General features: G+C 43.8%; 1 protein-coding gene across 2 annotated transcripts in view; it reads left to right on the top strand.

Annotated features, from left to right (window-relative positions):
• The first annotated feature begins 627 nt into the window (after window positions 1-627).
• The window catches only part of C8b (complement C8 beta chain), a 37,008-nt gene continuing 17,618 nt past the window's right edge, over window positions 628-20,017 (top strand). Inside the window, exons 1-6 of one of the 2 annotated variants that reach the window (XM_036179888.1) lie at window positions 628-716; window positions 6,138-6,294; window positions 12,387-12,528; window positions 14,775-14,916; window positions 15,864-15,996; window positions 18,157-18,354. In XM_036179888.1, coding sequence (XP_036035781.1) covers window positions 628-716; window positions 6,138-6,294; window positions 12,387-12,528; window positions 14,775-14,916; window positions 15,864-15,996; window positions 18,157-18,354 — 861 coding nt within the window. The remainder of the gene's footprint in view (window positions 717-6,137; window positions 6,295-12,386; window positions 12,529-14,774; window positions 14,917-15,863; window positions 15,997-18,156; window positions 18,355-20,017) is intronic. The other variant, XM_036179889.1, reaches the window with a different exon arrangement.

Consider the following 20,017-nt stretch of genomic DNA (forward strand, 5'->3'; position numbering starts at 1 on the left):
TTTGGAACATTTTCATGCATGTTTATAATGTTTCTCCTGTCACTCTCCCACAGACTGAGCACAGCACTGGGAGATGGGCACTGTTGTTATCTGTTTCATAGAGGGTAGTATCTATTCTGGTGACACAGCAGAGAATCATATGGAAAGAATTTGAACTCAGGTGGAAATCATATAGAAAGAATTCAAACTCCAGTGGCTGAGCTCCGGAGCCCTGCTTGGAGTTGCTACACATCTGGGCCTCAGACCCAGTCCCATTTGACTTCAGATGCTGCACTCAGTTTGTTGAGGACAGGACATGTGTCTGAGTACCCACCATGTGCCTGCACACACTACTTTCCCCATATCAATGTATCTAGCCCTTACCATTTGGGGAGGCTGAGATATGTGCTTCCTGAGGTACTCAGGTAAGGTAAGGTGCATGGAGTTAGTTTTTCTCACTGTCTTTGGTTTGGAGTGTCACAAGTGAGCATGTTCCTGCTGTGCAAAGTCAGCTGAGGTCCCCGGCAGCTAGTGGCTTCTGTTTGCTTTGCTGAGCTGTTTGCTCTGTGGGAACAAAACCGAAAGCAGCAATAGTGAGCAGGCTTTTCAGACATTTGGGGACCTCACTGGAGCTCCTGTCACACAGACATGAAGACAGGGACCCAGGCTTGGAGGGCACTGGCAAAGTCATGTCTTCTCTGTGCTGCCCTGGGATGTCTCCAATTCTCTGGTTCCAGGTAAGTGATGGGTACAAATGATTCCCTGATCAGTTACATGGTAGAGAGTGTAAAACCACACAATGCTGACCAGCTCCGCCACAAGCCTGTGGGCAGAGGAACATCTCTTGAAGCAATTTGCATGTGTCTGATAAAATAAAATCAACAACTCCCTCTGAATTATCGTGGACCCAAGTGGCTGGCTTCGACAAAAGTGCCCGTTAAAGAACTGACATGTTTAAATGAATTTTGCCATGCTGAGAAGAATAGGATACATGTTTTATATTCTGAGTGAAGCTTTGGTCTGGCTCTCTATGCAAAAGAAGGTTTGTTATATATGAAAAATGAGCCTGTTCACATGAATGATCCTAATAAATGGCAATGGCTTGCTCTACCCACCCAGCAGCACACTATATCTAGAGTGAGTGAATCTCTCAAACTCTTTCTTCCTCTCTTTCTCTCTCCTCCTCTCTCACAGATGTTTGCCCCCAGGAACTAAAGAACTAATTTATTTCATCCAAAATTCCATTCATAGGATGGGAAAGAACTAAAGAAAGTAATCTTAGCCAGGGCTCAAACTCGGGTTCCAGAGAAAGATGTACCAGAGCCTTGACAACCTGACCACCCTCCTTGTGTCTGAGAAGTTTCCACCATGGTAATGTGTGAGCAAACAGAAAATTGTGAGAGATGGTAGAGACAAACATCACTCAAGGGAGAGAGTGAGAGTGACTAGTTCTACTGAGTAGGGGTCCTGGCAAGGGGTGAGGGTGCATCTGGCATAGATAACTGCATACAGAAAGGCCTGGAGGTGTGAGAGAGCCTGGCTTGATCCCAAGGCTCCAGGTACATTTCAGTCTCCTTGTTCCCACTCTGTGGAAGGACAAACTGATCCCCAGAGCGGGGAAGAGAATGGTTTCCACTTAGTGAGCCTCCAGCCCTTCCCTGACTTCTGGCTGAATATTCTGCTCTCCACCCATGATCTCTCCACACCAGCCCTGAACATGACATGCCTTTGAGTATCAGACACAAAAAGCAAAACAAAAATACTCTGTGTAGGAGCAGAAAGTGTTACAAGCTCCTTCATATCCTAAACTTTGTCATTTCATTTGCACAGGTCCCATTGTCACATGGCCTATTGATCACTATTGATTGTCACTGTTGCAGGCATTCACTCTCACCCTCACAGTCAATCTACCACTTATGTTGTGGAGAGAAGGAAACTGAGTCTCGAAGACTGTGTGACTCTCAAGGCTATTGAGTCCTTTGTGTGTGTGTGTGTGTGTGTGTGTGTGTGTGTGTGTGTGTGTGTGTGTGTATGCAGAACTCAAGCATTCTTGCTGCTTTCTGCCTCTCATTAACACACTTCCCAAATCCACCTGACTTGCTGGACACCTAGGATGTTTCTGTAGGACACACATTCGCTGCTTTGAGATGTTGCTTTAAATTCCATGTCTGCGGCAGCAAATGACAGAGAGAAATGGGAAACCTTTCCCCCCAGAAACCACCCCCGCCCCAGCAAAGTGGAAGATGCTGTTTATACAGGGTTGCAGCTGCTGAACAAATTGTGTGTGACAAGAAAGTTGTTGTGTCAGGCCATTTCCACAGAGAGCCAAAATATATTGATGTGGCCCATCCATATAAGCTGAGGGCTGGAAATTTACTGCTGACCCAATCCTGCTGTGCTTGATGGATCCATCTTTATTTTGATCGGAGAAAGAGAGTAGGAGACCTGGACCCAGAGCAATGTGTCTTAAGGCTGGCAACAACGTTCTGTGCACCCCAAAGAAAGGCATGTCCTGGCCTATACTTCCTCAGAAGGGGCCTATTTCCAGTGAAGTATAAAAGGCTGTTTATACTAACATTTTTTTGTGAAATGGTGAAATGTTGTTAGGATATGAATGTGCCTCAGAGGAATCAATGACATGCAAGAGATGTTCTAGGAGATAACATCCAGATGAAAGCAGAATCCGTGTGGGTCTAGTTGACGTGGGTGGGCAGAAGCACCCACGTCTGAAAAATGGTGTGCGACAATGCACAAGGTCAAAACAAAGCACAGGAAGGTGATGCTGCACACCGCACACATGTGTGAAATACAAGACGCTGGAATGACACACAGCATGTCTGTGACAGTTGTTGGCCTCACAAACAGGACTGGGGCTGGTGTAGTACTCAGATTCCCAAATCCTGGAGATGCCATTTAGTTAAAGACCATGCAAGTGTGGCAAAAGATTGACAGGGGGCAATGTGAGTGTGGGGCCCTGAGTGGTTATTAATTTTCAGTACTTCTCAAGGCAGTTTTATGTTACAGACGAGTTGGGCTTTGCATTCGTGTCTGTTAATTGCATGTCGGGCTTTCATTATGGTACTTTCATACATGCTCATAATATACTTTGACCATATGCGCCCCCTCTATTACTCTTGCTTATCTCCTCTCCCCATATGGAGGCATCTCAGCAGCAGCCAAGCCAGTGGGTTTGTTTCCATAGAAATTCCTCGGGTGGAAGGTGCACATAGCGGCATGCAGAGGCCTCAGTTGAACCTGCCATTTGTGCAGCTCCACACCATTCTCAAATTGAAGATGTGACTAGACGCTAGCCTTTCGTTTAGATTTGCATTGTGTGGCACTAATGAACCACACTTACCCGATGTAATTTACAAACATACTATTTATTCTTCTGATTATTTCATTATACTGCCACTCCATAATGGAAACTGGGTGTAAAAATGAGAGATCTGGTGGTTATAACTACTTCTTGCAAGTTTCCTCTGTAAGCCATCATCTTGCCCATTAACGGGCTCTCAAATCTTGGAGAGGAAAATAATTGTGACTCTTTAATAGCAACTGTGCACGTTACTTATCCACTTGGTCTCCACTGTGGCCCCAAATTGGGGTGATACTTGGGGAAAGAACAGTGTAACTGCTTTGTAGTTGAAATAGGAAGAAGCTACCCCGCAGAGCTGTCAAATACATACTTAGGAGAAGCCAAATCACAGACAGTATTGTTTTGTCAAACCTGAGCAAATTAGTAGATAGGAGCCCATTGGAAGGCCCCTGCTGGTGTGCAACATCCTGCCTCAGTAACCACTTTCAAGTACCCACCTGTGGTTTCCACTAGAGTCTTTGACCTTTTGTTAAAGATCCAACTTTACTAGGCAATTGATTTTTGCCAGTCTCTGGGGCAGCCATGGAAATGGAGCTCACAGTAGTTAATATTACCCTCCTTTTAGGACTTTTGCCGAGCGAAAATGTGTCGTTAATGATCTTGTTTGGAGTGACATCCTGTGTGTTTGACAGTGGAAGCTTTGTGATGTTCCCCCTAATGACTTAATCTTAGAGACCAGGATGAAACAGGCCTTGTGGACACTTACAGAGATAGTGATGGGAAGTGACTGGAGTGGATCCAGGTTGGATCTGCTTCCAGACATCATGGGGCAAGGGGAGACTGCATGCTCAGAATCAGACAGGCTTAGATCCCAGGGCAACTATATCCCGGGTTCACGGCAGCAGATACGTTGTGTCTCTCTGGGCCATTTCAGCATCTGTGCCAGTGACCACAGTCCATAGCTACCCTTGAGCACATCTGTGGGATGGGATAAAAACATCTAATACAATAGGTCTGACATCCTAGGCCCTCAATAAATCTTCATTCCTTTCTTTCTTGTACTTCCTCTTTAGCTTAAGAAGTGCAAGTTTCAAGGGCGCCGCTTACATTGATACGCATACTCATGGGTAGAGATTAAAAAAAAATCATAGCACATCTACTGTGTTCTAGGTAGGGAAACTGAGGCTCCCACAGTTGAAATAATGAGTTCATTCATTCACTTGGCCCAGCTGTGTACCAGGGACTCAACAAGTAGCCTGCTTTACAGTTTAGATGTATTTCAGTTCTCATGTGACTTGTCTGCCCTCTGCCCCATTTCCCTGCTTCACTCACCCCCTCAGATGCTTCCTGACATGCATGCCTCAACCTGGTACTGGCCCCCTCCTCTTCTGTGTCCCTGATGTGCCCTAAGCACTTTTCATGTTGTGGTAGTTTGAATAGGAGTATCTCCCATAGGCTCAGATGTTTGAATACTTGCCCCCCCCCCCCCATTGGTGGTGATGTTTGGGTAGTCTTAAGGAGTGTGATATTGATGGAGTACATCACTGTGGCCTAGTTTTGAGGTTTCAAAACTTCATGCCATTTTCAGTTAGCTTTTTCTTCTTCCTGCCTGTAGTTCAAGCCCTCAGCTTTGACTCCACATGCTGTGTCTGCTGGTGGCTGCCCCACCATAATAGACTCTTGGTCCTCTGGAAATGTAAGTCAAATTAACCCATCTGTAAGTTGCCTCAGCCAAGGTGCTTTATCACAGTGATAGAACAGTAACTGATACACTTGACCTGCTTCTCTCATAAGAGACTAGTCACTTCCCCTCCTCACCTTCTCATGATTAGATCTGTTTCTCTAGCACAGAACTCCCTTCCTGATTTCAGACCCAGGTAAGAACTGTGCCCGGCATGAGTTTATGTGGCTATCCCATGGGCACCTAGAGCTAAGCCTGCCTCAGCCATCTTCCACAACATCTCGGTCCTCCTGTGTTCCTACCACCTAGACATTCAAGTAAGGTACCGGCATCAACCTAAACCTGTTTCTTTCTCTCAGACCCTTCCAGCCCACCCATTTGCCAATCACTTTCTATTGCTCCCACCTGAGATCTTACTTACCTATTTCTCTACCCTGGCCCTGATGTAATTCAGGGTTATATCATGTCACAGAGACTCCTACACCAGCCTCCACCTTCTCCCCAGCCTCCAGACTTAACTAACCTATAACTAACCTCTACACATCTTCAAACCCAGCTCTGGCCATGGGCCCTGAATGCATTAAAATTTGCCAAGACACAAGACTTGCTTCTCTGTTAAGTAGAACCTGTGCCACATACCCAGAAGCCTGGTGTCTTCAGTATCAATTGTTCTAGCAAATGTTTTGTGGATATTAAATATAAAAAGACATCACTAGTGCAACCCCTCAATCTTCAGAGGATAAAAAGGAGCCCCATAGATAGGGATCGTGTTGCTGTGATTGGATTTCCTGTGTGTCCATAGCCCATGAGAGTTTAAATGCTCACCTATTGACTATAATTTATAATCTAGAAACAGCTGTGTAAGGGAATACATTTATGTCACTGTGTGAAGGAAAAATGAAATCAGTTCACACAAGTGGCTGAGATACTGTCTTCTAACCAGAGTTAAGTACTCTGTACCACAGTAGTCCTAATGCCAGGCACTTCCTGGGGGCTCAATATATATTTGTTAGATGAATTAACAAGCACTGAAATGATAAACTACCTGCCTTGCATTCGTGATCTGATCTACATTTATGGGATGAGTGATTGATGGGTGGCAGGGAATGAATGTAATTCCTTAAGGATATGCGACTCTTCTCTTACAATGATTTTCAGAGGGGAGCAGCCAGATTTCTTCGGCACAAATGCAGTCAACCAGAGCCTTGCTAAGAGCAGACGAGTACGGAGTGTGGACATCACCCCAGTACCTGTTGACTGTGAGTTATCCAGCTGGTCCTCCTGGACTGTGTGTGACCCCTGTCAGAAGAAAAGGGTAAGATCCCAGGCCTTGGGTGAGTGCCAAGTTTCTGGGCAGGGGTGGGAGGTCAAGAAGGAGACTAGTCTTCAGCAATTCTGGCAGAGGCACTGATGGTGGCTGATGGTGGTGCCTTCATAGTCTATCCTTTAAGATGCAAGCTGTTGGAATGACTTTCCCTTTCTCTGTGCTTCCAAACAGCAAGCAGATGCTCCCTTTGGTATTACAGTGGTTTTCACACAGCTGTCTCTGCTGTATCCTGTCTCTGACCTGCTCTTTCTATCCATCATTCACAGTATAGCCAGGGAAGCTACCCCAAAACTACATCTGACTAGTCTTTCTCCAAATGAGCCCTAAGGATCAAAGCAAGACATGTGTGTCACCTAACCTGGCCTCATCGCTATGATATACCAGCTCCTGTAATCTTCCAGCTCTGTCACTCCTTCTGCACCTCTGTTCATGTCCTTTTCTCAGCTAGCAATGACATTCCCTGCTGCCTTCACTTTCTAACATGACTCAGACTTGATTCTCTGCTCCAGGCAACCTCTTCTGTGAAGTCTTCCCTGACTGCTCATCAGCCCCAGCTCCCTGTAGATAAATTTTGCATGCTTCTCCAGGTCCCCCTACCCTATATCCTAACATATATCACACTGTGGCTTTTACCATTTACTGCCATAAACAGAAAACTTGTAAGGGTGCGTGCATCATGTAACAGGTGCTTCATAACACTCTTATATTTGAGCTCACTCTGCTTTCTGATATCTTTGCAAGGAAAAGAAGGTGGCTGTCACATATTCTGTTAGACAGATAATGAAAACTTAGAGCAGGTAAGTGACTTCTTGGAGCCCTCTGGTAGCAGATAAGCCTCAGCTCAGGCCATGAGGTCCTTCCTGACTTTTCTGCCAGTAGAGCTTGTCTCCATGGTGCCTATCCTTCAGCTCCCTTGTGATGGGAGAGCTGACCCAGGACCCCAGCTCTGAACAAAGCAGATGTGCCAGGGGGAGAGACAGAAAGAGAGAGAGAGAGAGAGAGAGAGAGAGAGAGAGAGAGAGAGAGAGAGAGAGAAAATGGTTGCCATTCCCTTGGCTCCTTGGGAACCCAGACCTATCACGGCAAAGACTCTGGAGAGGCTGAGGAAGCCAGCCTAGGGCAATTGCACAGTTAATTGGATCAATGGGGAGAGCCAAGCACTATCATTCTGTTTCCAGAGTAGGTTTTCTTGCTGAAGGTATCAACATTGATCCAATTATCTGGATAATTGCTTCATCTGCACCATAAACCAGAAGGACTGAGCATGAGCCAGCTAGCCATTGAAGCTCCCTGTAATTCACTGTAGACTTCCTCAGCTGGATGGCTGGGGGCTCAGTGAAATCTCTCAACCCAGACTTGGAGGTCCATTTCCTCCATCCTTTCCATCTTCCTCAAACCTACTTTGCCTTAAGAGCCTGGGGATAGTCTTTTGAGAGTCTCCTTGTGTATGTGTGGCTTTATTTTTGTCCTTTAATTGACTTACAATCTTTGTGCTTATTTGTGGAGTACAGTTTTATAATTTGATACCTATATGCACTAGGTAATGATCAAGTCAGGGTAATTAGCCTTTCCATCACTCAAATATATTGTTATCTTTGCTAGCTAGCATGTAAAGAAACTTCAACATCAATGCTCCTAGTTACTTTGAACTATACAATTATTGTGGACTTATCTTCTGTATTATAGAGCATTAGAGTCCTCATGCATAGTGTTTTGATAATCAATAGCCCCCCTTCTCTGCCCTTTCTTCTTTTCTAGTCCCTAGCAACCTCTAGTCTATTCTCTACTTCTGTGATGAACTATTTTTGCTTCTACAAATGAGAACCTGTGATTGGCTTTCTTTGTCTAGCTTATTTCCCTTAACATGATGTCCTCGGATTCCATTCAGGTTGCCACAAATGACTGGATCATCCTTTTATAGATGACTAATATTCCATTGTCAGTTATACCATTTTAATTGATTCATCTCTTGATGAACATCTTTGTTGATTTTTTTATTTTAGTGATGGTGAATCTTGTTATAATAAACATGAGAATTCTGGTCTATCTTTGGTAAAGTGTCATTACCTTTGGATATATACTCAGTATTTAGACTGTTGGCTCATATGGTAAATCTATTTTCAGGATTTTAAAAATATTTTTGAAAATTCTTCTTTCTTCTTTGTCTTTGTCTTCATGCCCCTCCCCCCTCCTCCTCCCTCTCCTCCTCCCCCTCCTCCCCCCCCTCCTCCTTCTTTTGCACAGCCTCTAGTACTATTTTCTGTCACCCATGGTGGTTATATTAGCTTACGCTCCTATCAACAGTGTGAAAGCCCTTCCACTTCTCAGCATTTCTGCCATTTGTATATTATCATTTAAAAATATATGTAGAGATCATAGATCATTTGCCCTTTTTTGTTTTTTGTTTTATAATTTAATTTAATTTTACATATCAGCCATGGATTCCCCTGTCCTCTCCCTCTTCCTCCCAGCCTACCCCCCATTCCCATCTCCTCAGGGCAAAGACTCCTCTGGGGATTCAGCTCATGAGCTGGCTGTTTGGAACCTGGGGCTTATGCAGGGACACTTCACTCAGCCTGGGAGGAAGGGACTGGACCTACCTGGACTGAATCTACCAGGTTGAGCTGAATCCTCATTTGGCCATTTAAAACTCAGATTATTAGAAATTTTTTCTGTTCTTTGAATTCCTTATATATCCTGGGTATTAGCTCCTTGGCAGATGAAGTTCACAGGTATTTTCTTCATTCTTAAGTTCGTCTCTTGAAGCTGTTGATCATTTCCTTGGCTGTACAGATGTGTCCCAGTACAATCTGATCCCATTTGTCTAGCTTTGCTTTTTGTTGCCTATACTATCTGAAATTCTGTTTGCTCTATACTTAGGTGCTCAAGTATTTCCCCTGTGGTTTCTTCCAGTAGTTGCATAGTTTGGAATGTTACACTAGGTCTTTGACCCATTTTGAGTTGTTTTTTTTTTTTTTTTAACTTTTGGTTTGGGTTTGGTTTGGTATTTTCGGTTGTTTTGTGTTGTTGTTGCTTGTTTGTTTCAAGACAGGGTGTCTGTACTTAGCCCTGGCTATCCTGGAACTTACTCTGAAGTTCTATGGTGGAACTGGCCTCCAACTCGGAGATCTACTTGCTTCTGCCTCCCAAGTGCTGGGATTAAGGGCATGAGCTACAATACCTGGCAAGTTAGATTTTTATATAAGGATCTGTCTAGTTTCAGTTTTCTACAGACACGTTTCAGTGTTTATTTGTTTGTTCTCTCTCTCTCTCTCTCTCTCTCTCTCTCTCTCTCTCTCTCTCTGTGTGTGTGTGTGCTCATATGTACTTATGTGTGTATGCACACACAAAGAGGTCATTCATTAGGCTCCATCTACCTTTTTTGGCATAGGGTCTCCCACTTGCCTGAAATTACCAAGCAGGGTAGACTGCCTGGCCAGGGAGTCCCAAGGTTAGGCCTATATCTGCCCCTCACCTCTGTCACTACAAGCACATACCACAACACCTGGCTTCTTAAAAGTGGTCTTGGGAGACTGAGCTCAGGTCCTCCTGATTGCAGGGTAAGCACATTACCTACTGAGTGACCCCCCTTGTGTAACCAGTTTCCTGCACCACTTATTTTTAAGAGATGGCCCTAGAGTGAGTGTTCTTGTTCTAAAGTATGTGTTCTTGTTGTCTTAGAAAACTCTGCTGGCTGTAAGTATGTGGAGTCACCTCTAGGTTTTCTCTCTGTGCCATCGGTCTGTGAGCATGCTCACATGTCTGCCCCATACTTTTTTGATCACACTAGCTTTGTAGTATGTCTTATGTCTTGGGTTGTGATGCCACTTGCCTTGTTCTTTTTGCTAAGGATTATTTTCACTATGTTTTCTGGATGGTTTGTGCTTCTATATAAATTTTGTAATTGCACCCACACTAGCTCTGTAAACGTAGTAATTCACGTGTGATAAGATTCAATCAAATCTCAGATTTACCTTGGGTAGTATGGACGTTTTAACATTATTTCTTCTAACCCGTGAAAACAAAATGTTTCCTGACTTCTTAATTTTCCTTATGATAATCTTTTACTTCCTACATTAAATTTATTTCTGCCTGTCTTATTATTGTTGAGGATGTTGTAAATTGAATGATTTCAAAGGTCTTTTTCAGTCTGTTTGAAGAATAAAAAATGCCATTGGATTTTGTATGTTAATTTTATATCCTGCAACTTTACTGTAATTATAAACTGCAGCAGTGTTTTGGTGATGTCCTCAGAGATTTTTACATACAAGATCATGCTACTGACAAATAGATCCAATCCTTTTACTCTCCCCTTTCAAATGATCTGCCCTTTGTTTCTTTCTTCTGCCTGATTGTCCAGCCTAACACTTCCAGTTCCATGTTGACTAGGCATGTTATTTTGTCCCAGATCTTTGAAGATGTACTTTCAACTTTTCCCCACTTAGTATGATGTTTGCGGTGGGTCTGTCGTATATGGGATGGACATTGTATGTATATTGTAGTATATTGTGTGTTCCTTCTGTACTTCATCTGTTGATGGCTTCCTAGTTTGTTTGTTCCTCAAAGTTTTATTTAATGTCTATGTCTACCTTCTAGGAAGAATGAGTCTTTAAGGATAAGGGGGATGGCTATCTAGATTCCCTTTTGTATTTCCAGGTCCACTGTATAGATGTCATTTAAGGAGTAACTATGCCTTATGCCACTCTGAAGGAGAGGGTGGCTCTCTACTTATTTTCCACACATTTCATACCAAAAACTTGACTGCTAACATTAGAAAACCACCTAAATGTCATCACTTCTTTCTGTCCCCCCTCACCCAGCCTGGGGTCCCTGGTTGCCTGCCCTGCTCTGCCTCTCTCCAGCAACCCTCGTTCTTCTTGTACTCCTCTCCATCCATGATGAATTCATCTCTGGTTTCCAGAATAAGAAGACACATCCTTTAGTCTATCAGTGGGACCAGAAACCTTCCTCTACCCAAGTTGCTGTTGGCCATCCTTTTCCTTCCTCCACATCTACCTGATGGTCCTCCTCAATGCTCAGGTCTCAGCCCTGATGTCCTCACTAGAAACCAGTCTCTGTCTCTTCCCTTTGCATTGGGAATTTCATCATGAGATTCCAGAGCACATTGCACTTGCCTAGTTCTGCACCCACTCGCTGCCCCACGGTGCCTCCTGCCACCAGTGGTGACCTTCTCCTTTGGAAGGCAGGCCAGGACACTTAATGATGATTAAAAACCAACCAACAGGCAAGCAAGCAAAAATACCTACCCTTTTAAATATGAGATAGATTAATCAATATTCTCCGAATAAATGATCAAGATAAGAGAGATGGCAATATTGATTCCTAAAATTGTGGATAATAAAAATGAAAAGTAATGACAAGAAATTGGGTACCTACTTTGTGCCAGAAAAACATGAGCTTGAGATGATGTATAGTGATATATGATATGAATGAATACATAATTTTTAATAAGTAAATAATGTAGCAAATATATAATTATATAATTTAAATTCTAAACTGTACATTTAGGTAATTCACTGCCCCTAGTTTACAGATAAGTAAATTTGGACTCCAAAGACAAAGCTACTTGCCCAACATCATACAACTAAAAAGTACTAGCATCAGCTGGCGTTTCAGAGCACATACTTTTTCATTTATATCACACTGATGCCTTGAGCAATGTGTGAAGATATATGAATCTCCCATTGGAATAATTAAATTGAGAGTCAGTTTGGTGTTGAACTGACTATATGAGCCCCTTTGTTGACTTTTTATTCCAAAGTCCATGCCTTTTTCACACTGAACAAATCTTGGCAGGTCACTGCAGAGACAGAGATTCAAGACAAGTACCCCAAACTCAGGATGCAGTGCAGTGGGGAAACAGTCAGAAAACTGCCAGCCTTGCATAGACCCTCATTGTATGTGGTGAAGGAAGCACAGGAATTGGGCACATAGCAATCAGCCACCTGTATGCTTTGCCTGCACCCACAGCTTGTTGCTGACCATTTGTATACAGTATCCTTAGCTCCTGAAGTCTCTGAGGTCTCATCATTGGCTTACTTTGTTTCTGTCTGCTACAGTACAGACATGTTTACTTGCTCCAGCCCTCCCAGTTCCATGGGGAGTTGTGTGACTTCTCTGACAAGGAAGTTGAAGACTGTGTTACCAACCGACCATGCAGAAGTCAAGTGCGATGTGAAGGCTTTGTGTGTGCACAGACAGGTATGAATGAGTGTGGAAATGGGGAGAGTAGCTTGAAAAGCAGAGAGTAGCTTGTGATGATGGAGGGCCAGACATACAGGGTTCATGATCAGAGTTGCAGGACAGGTCAGGGAGACCCCTTACTGCAAGCCTCACCCTCCTTTTCTGTGTACCATGAAAACATGCCTATGGTAAGGTAATATCATTATTATCCCCATTTTGTATCCTGAGAAAGTAAGGCTCAGAGAGGTTACTTGCCGCAAATCATCTATCAGGTCAGTAGAGGAACATGTGGGTGAGAATCTGGAAGCCTGGCTATATTTGCTGACTTTAGAAGTTAGGTGTGCTGGAATCAAAAGTCCTGGGTCAGTCTAAATCTAACTGTGTGAGCTAGAAGATTTTATTTAACCTTTTTGGATTTTGATTACATTAATATAAATTGAGTGTTATATTAGTTACTTTACTATTACTAAGATACCATGACCAAGGCAACTTACAGAAGAAAGAATTTAATTGGGCTCACAGTTTCAAAGAGTTAGAGTCCATGGTAGTAGAACAAGGGCATGGCAGTAGAAACAGCTGAGAGGTCACATCTTGATCTGAAAGCAGGAGACAGAAAGAGGTAATTACAATGTTAGGAGTCACTGGAAACCTCAAAGCCCACCCCTAGTGACGTATCTCTTCCAACAAGGCCATGCCTCTTAATTTTTCCCAAATAGTTTCAACTGGAGACCAATTATTCAAACATATGAGCCTAAGGGGGGACATTCCCATTCAAACCACCACAAGGGTGATGTTAATACCTTATAAACTGGTCATGGCATCATGTGACAAATGGAGGTAAAATCTCCCTGTCACGTATTAGCTCTGCTACTGCTCTCAGAGCCTAGGGAAGGGTGAAATATGCCCAAACCTGAAACAGTTGAGAGGTGTGATCAGCATCTTACCCACAAAAGGCTTTGGAAACATGGGCCTTGTTATTTGCATTTCTGTATCAGTGAGTCTACCATAAGTCCAAATATGTGATGGAGTCAGTAAAAATGTTGATTTTTCACAAAGAAGAAAAGGGAATATGGAAGACAGATGGGAAGATGGACCGAAGGAAGGAAACATCACACAAATGAATGATTATCTACTGCAGAAGCAAGTAAAAACTGTTTTCTCAATTTATGCACTCATCTAATCCCAGTAAATCTGTCTCCACGTTGTCAAGTCTCTCACACAAACAGAGATACTTTGCCCTAAAGTATCTGGAGGGAGTTCCATTCACTGTGCTCATGTGGATTATGGTCTACAGCTTCCAAAAGACAGACAGGGATTATCAGAGCGATTGCCAGGGCTTACTGCAAATGTAAAATTCCATCCAATAAATCGGAGAGACTTTTTAACAGTGTACCCAAGGACTCATTATGGCCAGTGTTCCATGGTTTTGCCTAGAGCTATAATGGCTATTCATGCGGGCTTTACTTTAAATGCCTTGTAAGAAACATTTGAAGACCTGATTGTTATTTTTCTGCCTTTTATAACCGAAGGACATCGGTTAAAAATGACCCAATGACAGAGCCACCTGTCTTGTGGGCTTTATCTCCCCGAGAATGCACAAATACAAAAGAAAGTGAAGTCATATGAAAAAAAGTTGAAGGGGAAAAACAGATGTTGCTGTTGAAGGCAATGTGTGTCAGGGAAAGGATTCACAATTAGGCAGGTAAAGGTCCCTCCCAGCTGTGCCACAAATACTTACTTGGCTCTCTAAAGCACTAAGTCAAGCTATGATAGGCTTTTGCAATAGTTTCCATGAGTCGGTTTTGTTTTATTCACTCACTTACAACTGTGTCATGGCGGGATAGCTGTGATCACTTCTCTCCTTTACAGATGAGGGGATTGAGGCCAGGAGGTTGGGTCAGAGATACAAGATGGCTTAGCTGGTGCCATTCAGAGAAGCTACCCACCACCTCTTCCTAGCCTCAGTGACAGGAGGAGAGGTAGTTTCAGACTATCAACCTGGTGGTCCACCCCTTCCCTGCTTCTTAGGCACACTGATGCAGCTTCACAGGTGGTTCCAGATACTCTCTCCTCGGTGCCTTCAAAACTGTGGCACTGAACTCCTTGCAGGAGAGGAAGGGGATGAACTGTTAGTGTCATTTTCAGTCAGGGCTGATGCACGAAGACTGATTGGCCCAGGCACGAAAGGCTCAGCCACACACCTGGTACCAGCAGTGCTTCTCTTATCACAGCCATGTGAGTGTGGTCCCCTCTCTCCACCCCAGGGAGGTGTGTGAATCGCCGACTCCTCTGCAATGGAGACAATGACTGTGGAGACCAATCAGATGAAGCAAACTGTAAGAGGATTTATAAAAAATGTCAACAGGAAATGGAGCAGTACTGGGCAATTGGCCATCTGGCTCATGGGTGAGTTGCTACAGTCCTACTGGGTGGATGGGAAGGCACAATGTTAAGTGGAATTCTGACGGATGGACAGGGGAGTGGAAAGGGACACTTATTGTTCTCCTTTCTGGAATAGAAAGGCTGTAGTTTAAGTAGGTCCTCTATGTATTCTCTGAGGTCAATTACATGTTGTTCTCGAAGCCATGCCATGAATCGGCACAGGTCACAGGAGGGTTGACCTAGGAACACTAAGACTGTTGAGGGGCTGGGGTGAGCCTGGTCCTTAAGTCTCACAATTTGTTGTGTCAGAGGAATTCTAAGCATGGCTCTTGAGTCCTATTGACAACTTATGTCATAGGTTTCATCTGGGTTTGTCCCTAGTTCCCAGCATGCACCATGCTGAAAATACGGGACTTCTGAGCACTTTGTGAGGCGATGGGTTTCCAAGATAGGTCTGTAGTCCATGTGTGTCTCCGCATCTGGGGATATAAGCTAACTAAGCCTGTATGAGAGGTGCTTCCCCTGGGAGGAGCAGAGCACGCTGGCAGGCAAACAAAGGGTGGGAGACAGGGCTCGGTGGGTGTGTTGGGAGTGCTCTAAGATGAAAATACTAAGCTTGTGAGACTGGAGAGATGGCTCAGTAGTTAAGAACTCTGGCTGCTCTTCCACTGGACCTGGGATCAATTCCCAGCACATACAACTGTCTAAGAGGATTTGATGCCCTCTTCCGACCTCTAGACACTGTACCAGGCATGCACATGGTGCATGGGCATGTATACAGGCAAAACACCCATACACATAAAATAATAACACAAGGTTTTAAAAAAGAGAGTGTTGAGTTGGCATGAACCAGATTCCCAGGGCCTTGCTTGTGGAACCAGGACTCCATTCAGTGGGATCTGCTAACTGACAACAAAGGTAACCCAACCCTCAATCCTAAGCTTTCCACACCATCTGTGCCTTCCTTCCAGGATAAACCTGTTCACAAACACTTTTGAGGGCCCTGTTCTCGATCATCGGTATTACGGTGGAGGATGCTCCCCGCACTACATCCTGAACACCAAGTTTAGGAAGCCGTACAATGTGGAAGGCTACACCCCACAGGTAAGAGACAGCCAGGCAGCTGCTGCTGGTATTGGGGGAATCACTGATTGAGCATTCTGAAGCCTGCTAGCTATGTAGCTTTTCTGTACCCCTTTCTCTTAGAGCCCCAGTGTCTTCTGATATCAAGTGGGTGTACTCTAACACAAGACCTTGTGCTGACAGTATGCCAGGTACAGCAACAGCACCAGGAGCTATAATAGCAGTAATATTAGTACAATAGTATCAATAGCTACACTAAAGACAGAGCTTAGGATTTGGTGTCACACAAGTGTACTGACTTGTCTGCTTATTGCCTATGAAGTCCTAAATGTTCAGCACCTCTCTTGCCCTATCTTTAAATTGAAAGTTAACTTCCTCCCTGAAGTGACATGATAAGTGAGATTATGTGGCTGAGCGAACAGCATTATACCTGCTGACACAGGGAGTCCTGAGCTCATGTTAACACTTGTCCCTATTACTTCCATGTCTTTGCCTATCAGGTCAGGCATTGATCTAAGTACCTAAAGTTATAAAATGATGTGCCCCCGGGACTGAAGCAATGGCTCAGTGATTAAGAGCAGTTGACCAGGTTAAGTTCCCAGCACCCACATCAGGTGGCTCACAATCATCTATAACTCCAGTTCCAGGGCATCTGACAGCCTCTTCTGGCCTCTGTAGGCACCTTCATTTTCAGATACAAATACATACACAATCGGGCACACACATAAACACACACACACACACACACACACACACACACACACACACACAAACCTTTAAATAATTAAATAAAATGCTGCAACCATATAAATCTGTACTATGACTCCTATATACTCCCAGACACACCAATTACAGAGTAGACTATGGAATACACAATGTAGATACACTACCAGAACCCTTGCCATCTAATGGAAAGACATTTTACTTTAGGCCAACTTCTTTTTCCGCTCTGCCCTCAGGTTCCTCGGCTGTGAAGTAGAGGCGCTTTGACTGAGAAATCCATCCTGGTGGTGGTTTCCATGACCAAAGATATACAGTTCTTTGGTTGGGCATTCTTCCTTTCTCCTCATCCCCCATTTCTGGTCCTTTCTGCGATACTTATTGACCATCAAAAGGAAGAAACAGCCTAGGACTAAACAGGCCTTCCATCAAGTTGTCTAGTCCATTCTCTCAGCCTCTGCTTTCCAAGGACACATTACAGGAGCCAGATCCCAGCCCAGACATCACATGCAGCTTCCAACTGCTGCTCTCCTTAGCCAGCATTTAGTGAAAGCTCTGACAGGCTCCTGTGTGAGCCCAGTCCTTCGGACAGGTCTAATAAGAGGGGCAACTGTCATCTCCGTTTTATACCCAGAGAAACTGGGGCCTAGAGAAGTCAACCTTCTGAAAGCCGCACGAGTATTCCAGAAGCCCCCTTTAGGCCACGACTACATCATTGCTGTTCCCTTCCTGTGCTGCAGGACTTTATAGAAATTACAAGTATCCAGATGCCCATGGGAATGGAGGTGGAGATGACTGGTCACTCCAGGTCCATTGAGGTACTGCCTCTGGCAGTTCCCCTATGCAAGGACAGTGAGCACTAATGACCTAGCATACAGCTGTTGAGATCTCTAAGACAAGCGGGAACTCAATCTCCCTCACTCCCCTGCTGCTTCCTCAGTCCCACATCATCAGTGCACCACACTCCTCCTGGTACCTCCTTCTTGGCTTGTGACTTCGCATCAAGATTTGCTCCTTCCAGCCTCACTGGCCTGATGTCCCAGAATGACCACCCCACTGCTTCCTCTCTTAGCTCATCTTTGCAGTAAATTACAGTTCAGCACAAGAGATTCCAAAGCCTGCATAGTCCAGAATGTTCTTCCATGATACCCACTGGTTTCCCTCACTCTTGCACCTTCTGATTCATCTACACCAGTGTCCCCACACTTGCTGAGACCCTCCCTCTTTGCTTCACGCCTCTGTTCAAGACCAATCCACAGCCCCGACACCCCCGACACAGCATGAGCTGTAGGATTGAATGTGTTTGTCTCTCTGGCTGGAGCAGGGGTCCTGAGGCAGGGATGCAAGCTGTCCCTGATAGTTTTGTTTGCAGAGTCGCCAGCAGAGCAAGAACACAGTGACTACCTGATGACAATTTCAACCGAAGCATGTTAAAGAACACATTTTCTTTTCTTCCTACAGACCCAAGGCAAATATGAATTTGCATTTACAGAATATGAATCATATGCAGATTTTGAGCACAACGTGACAGAGAAAGAAACCAGCTCTTCTAGTTTCAAGATTGGTTTTAAAGTAATTAACATGTTGGAGTTTGGATTTAAAAAAGAAAACAATGGAGGCAGACATTACATTCAAAGAATCAAACGATTCTCCCACACCGTAAGTACTGTCTGCAGCTTTTATTTGCTTATTTTCATTTATTCTTTGAGAATTTCATAAACGTAGTTTGATCATGTTCATTTCCTTTCCCCAACTCCTCCCAGGTCTCCCTGCCCCCACCATGCCCCTTCCCACCCAACTTAAAGTTCTTTCTTGTTCTTGAAAAAAAATCAGTTTATTGCTTTTAAATGTATGTGTGTTCATTTATGTTCACAGATGTGTCTGAATTCCACATGATCCCTGGTCCAAGTAAATAAGAAAGTTTCTGTTGTCCTGAAATTCCCCTCGTAGATAACATCTTAGTCTCACATTGACTTACCTTTTGGAGATTGTAAAGCCTAGTAATGTTATTTTCTGCTTTTTGTTTGTTTGTTTGGTTGGTTGGTTAGTTGGTTGGTTGGTTTTGCTTCTTTTTTGTTTGGTTTTGTAAGCCCTTCCTTTGGTTTTTAATAAGTTTATTGTGCAGATTTGCCCCCAATGAAACCTATCTGGAGGTTTTTCAACCCACTGTAATTAGACTTTTGTTTGAGATAAGTGTCTGGAAAGTGACCCCACTCTTCTGTGACTTCCTAGATGTCTGGTAGGGTTGCCTTTACCATGGCCCCCTCTTTCTCCTGCTTTCTTTCTACCTCTTATCAGCTCCACAACCCAGGTTACTAGCCCAGGCTGCTCTGCCTTGTGCTGCCCTCAGACACAGAGGCTTGACTCCCACCTCGCTCCAGAGATATTCCACAGTACTAATCTAATCCTTGTCTAGTCCTTGACCATGAGGTAAACGCAAAGCCAGTGGCCCAGTAGGAAAACAGTGATGGGACAGGGAAGTAATTAGGGTAATGTGTTAAAGAAACAGGTGATAGTGTGATAGGCAGACTAAAGACTTCAGATTCTGGGGTGAAGAAAGTATGTTTTTACTAGTTACTGAGAATTTTCACACAGGAGTGATGTAATAGACAATTAATCTAAGGAGATATGAAAGAAAAAAGACCAAGACCTAAAGTCTACAGTAAATTTATATGAAAACAAAAGAAATTGTGAGGGGCTCTGAAAGGCCCCTGCTGCAGATATAGTCAGCAGCAGGAAACAGGTAGTCAACATTCATAGTCTGTAACTGTCTTCCATCTATTGACTTGTCATATGGATCAGGCCCTTTGGGGGACAAATCTGTTTCCTTCATCTCTAGACAGGATGGCACATAGTAGGCACTCACCACTGAGCTGTAGGAATGAAGGACAGGACTGACTACAGGCATTGATTTTATTATGAGGGGAAACAGTGGGTACCATCATGCCCTGCCTTCTCCTCCTCCTCCCCATCCTTACCTCCCTGATTCACATAGCCAGTTCTGCAATGCTAACATGTATATAACCTGACATGACCCTTGGGTCCTAAGACAAATTCTACAAGGTTTTTTGGTTTGTTGTTGTTGTTTTTCTTCAGTTAGATGTATTATCTCAAAAGTCAGGTATCTTTCTGGGTTACAGTGTGATGATTTAGTTCATATATGAAAAGTATAATGACCAAATCAAAGTAATTAGCATTTCTGTCTCTTTGATTTGTAACTTATTTTGTTGGGCACCTTCAAACTTATCTCTTCCAGCTCTTTATAAAATATATAACAAATTGTTCTTGCTTTCATATTCTCAGTTTAGTGGGAGATGTAAGC

The sequence above is a fragment of the Onychomys torridus genome, chromosome 2 (assembly GCF_903995425.1).
Source record: "Onychomys torridus chromosome 2, mOncTor1.1, whole genome shotgun sequence".
NCBI classification, from domain to species: domain Eukaryota; kingdom Metazoa; phylum Chordata; class Mammalia; order Rodentia; family Cricetidae; genus Onychomys; species Onychomys torridus.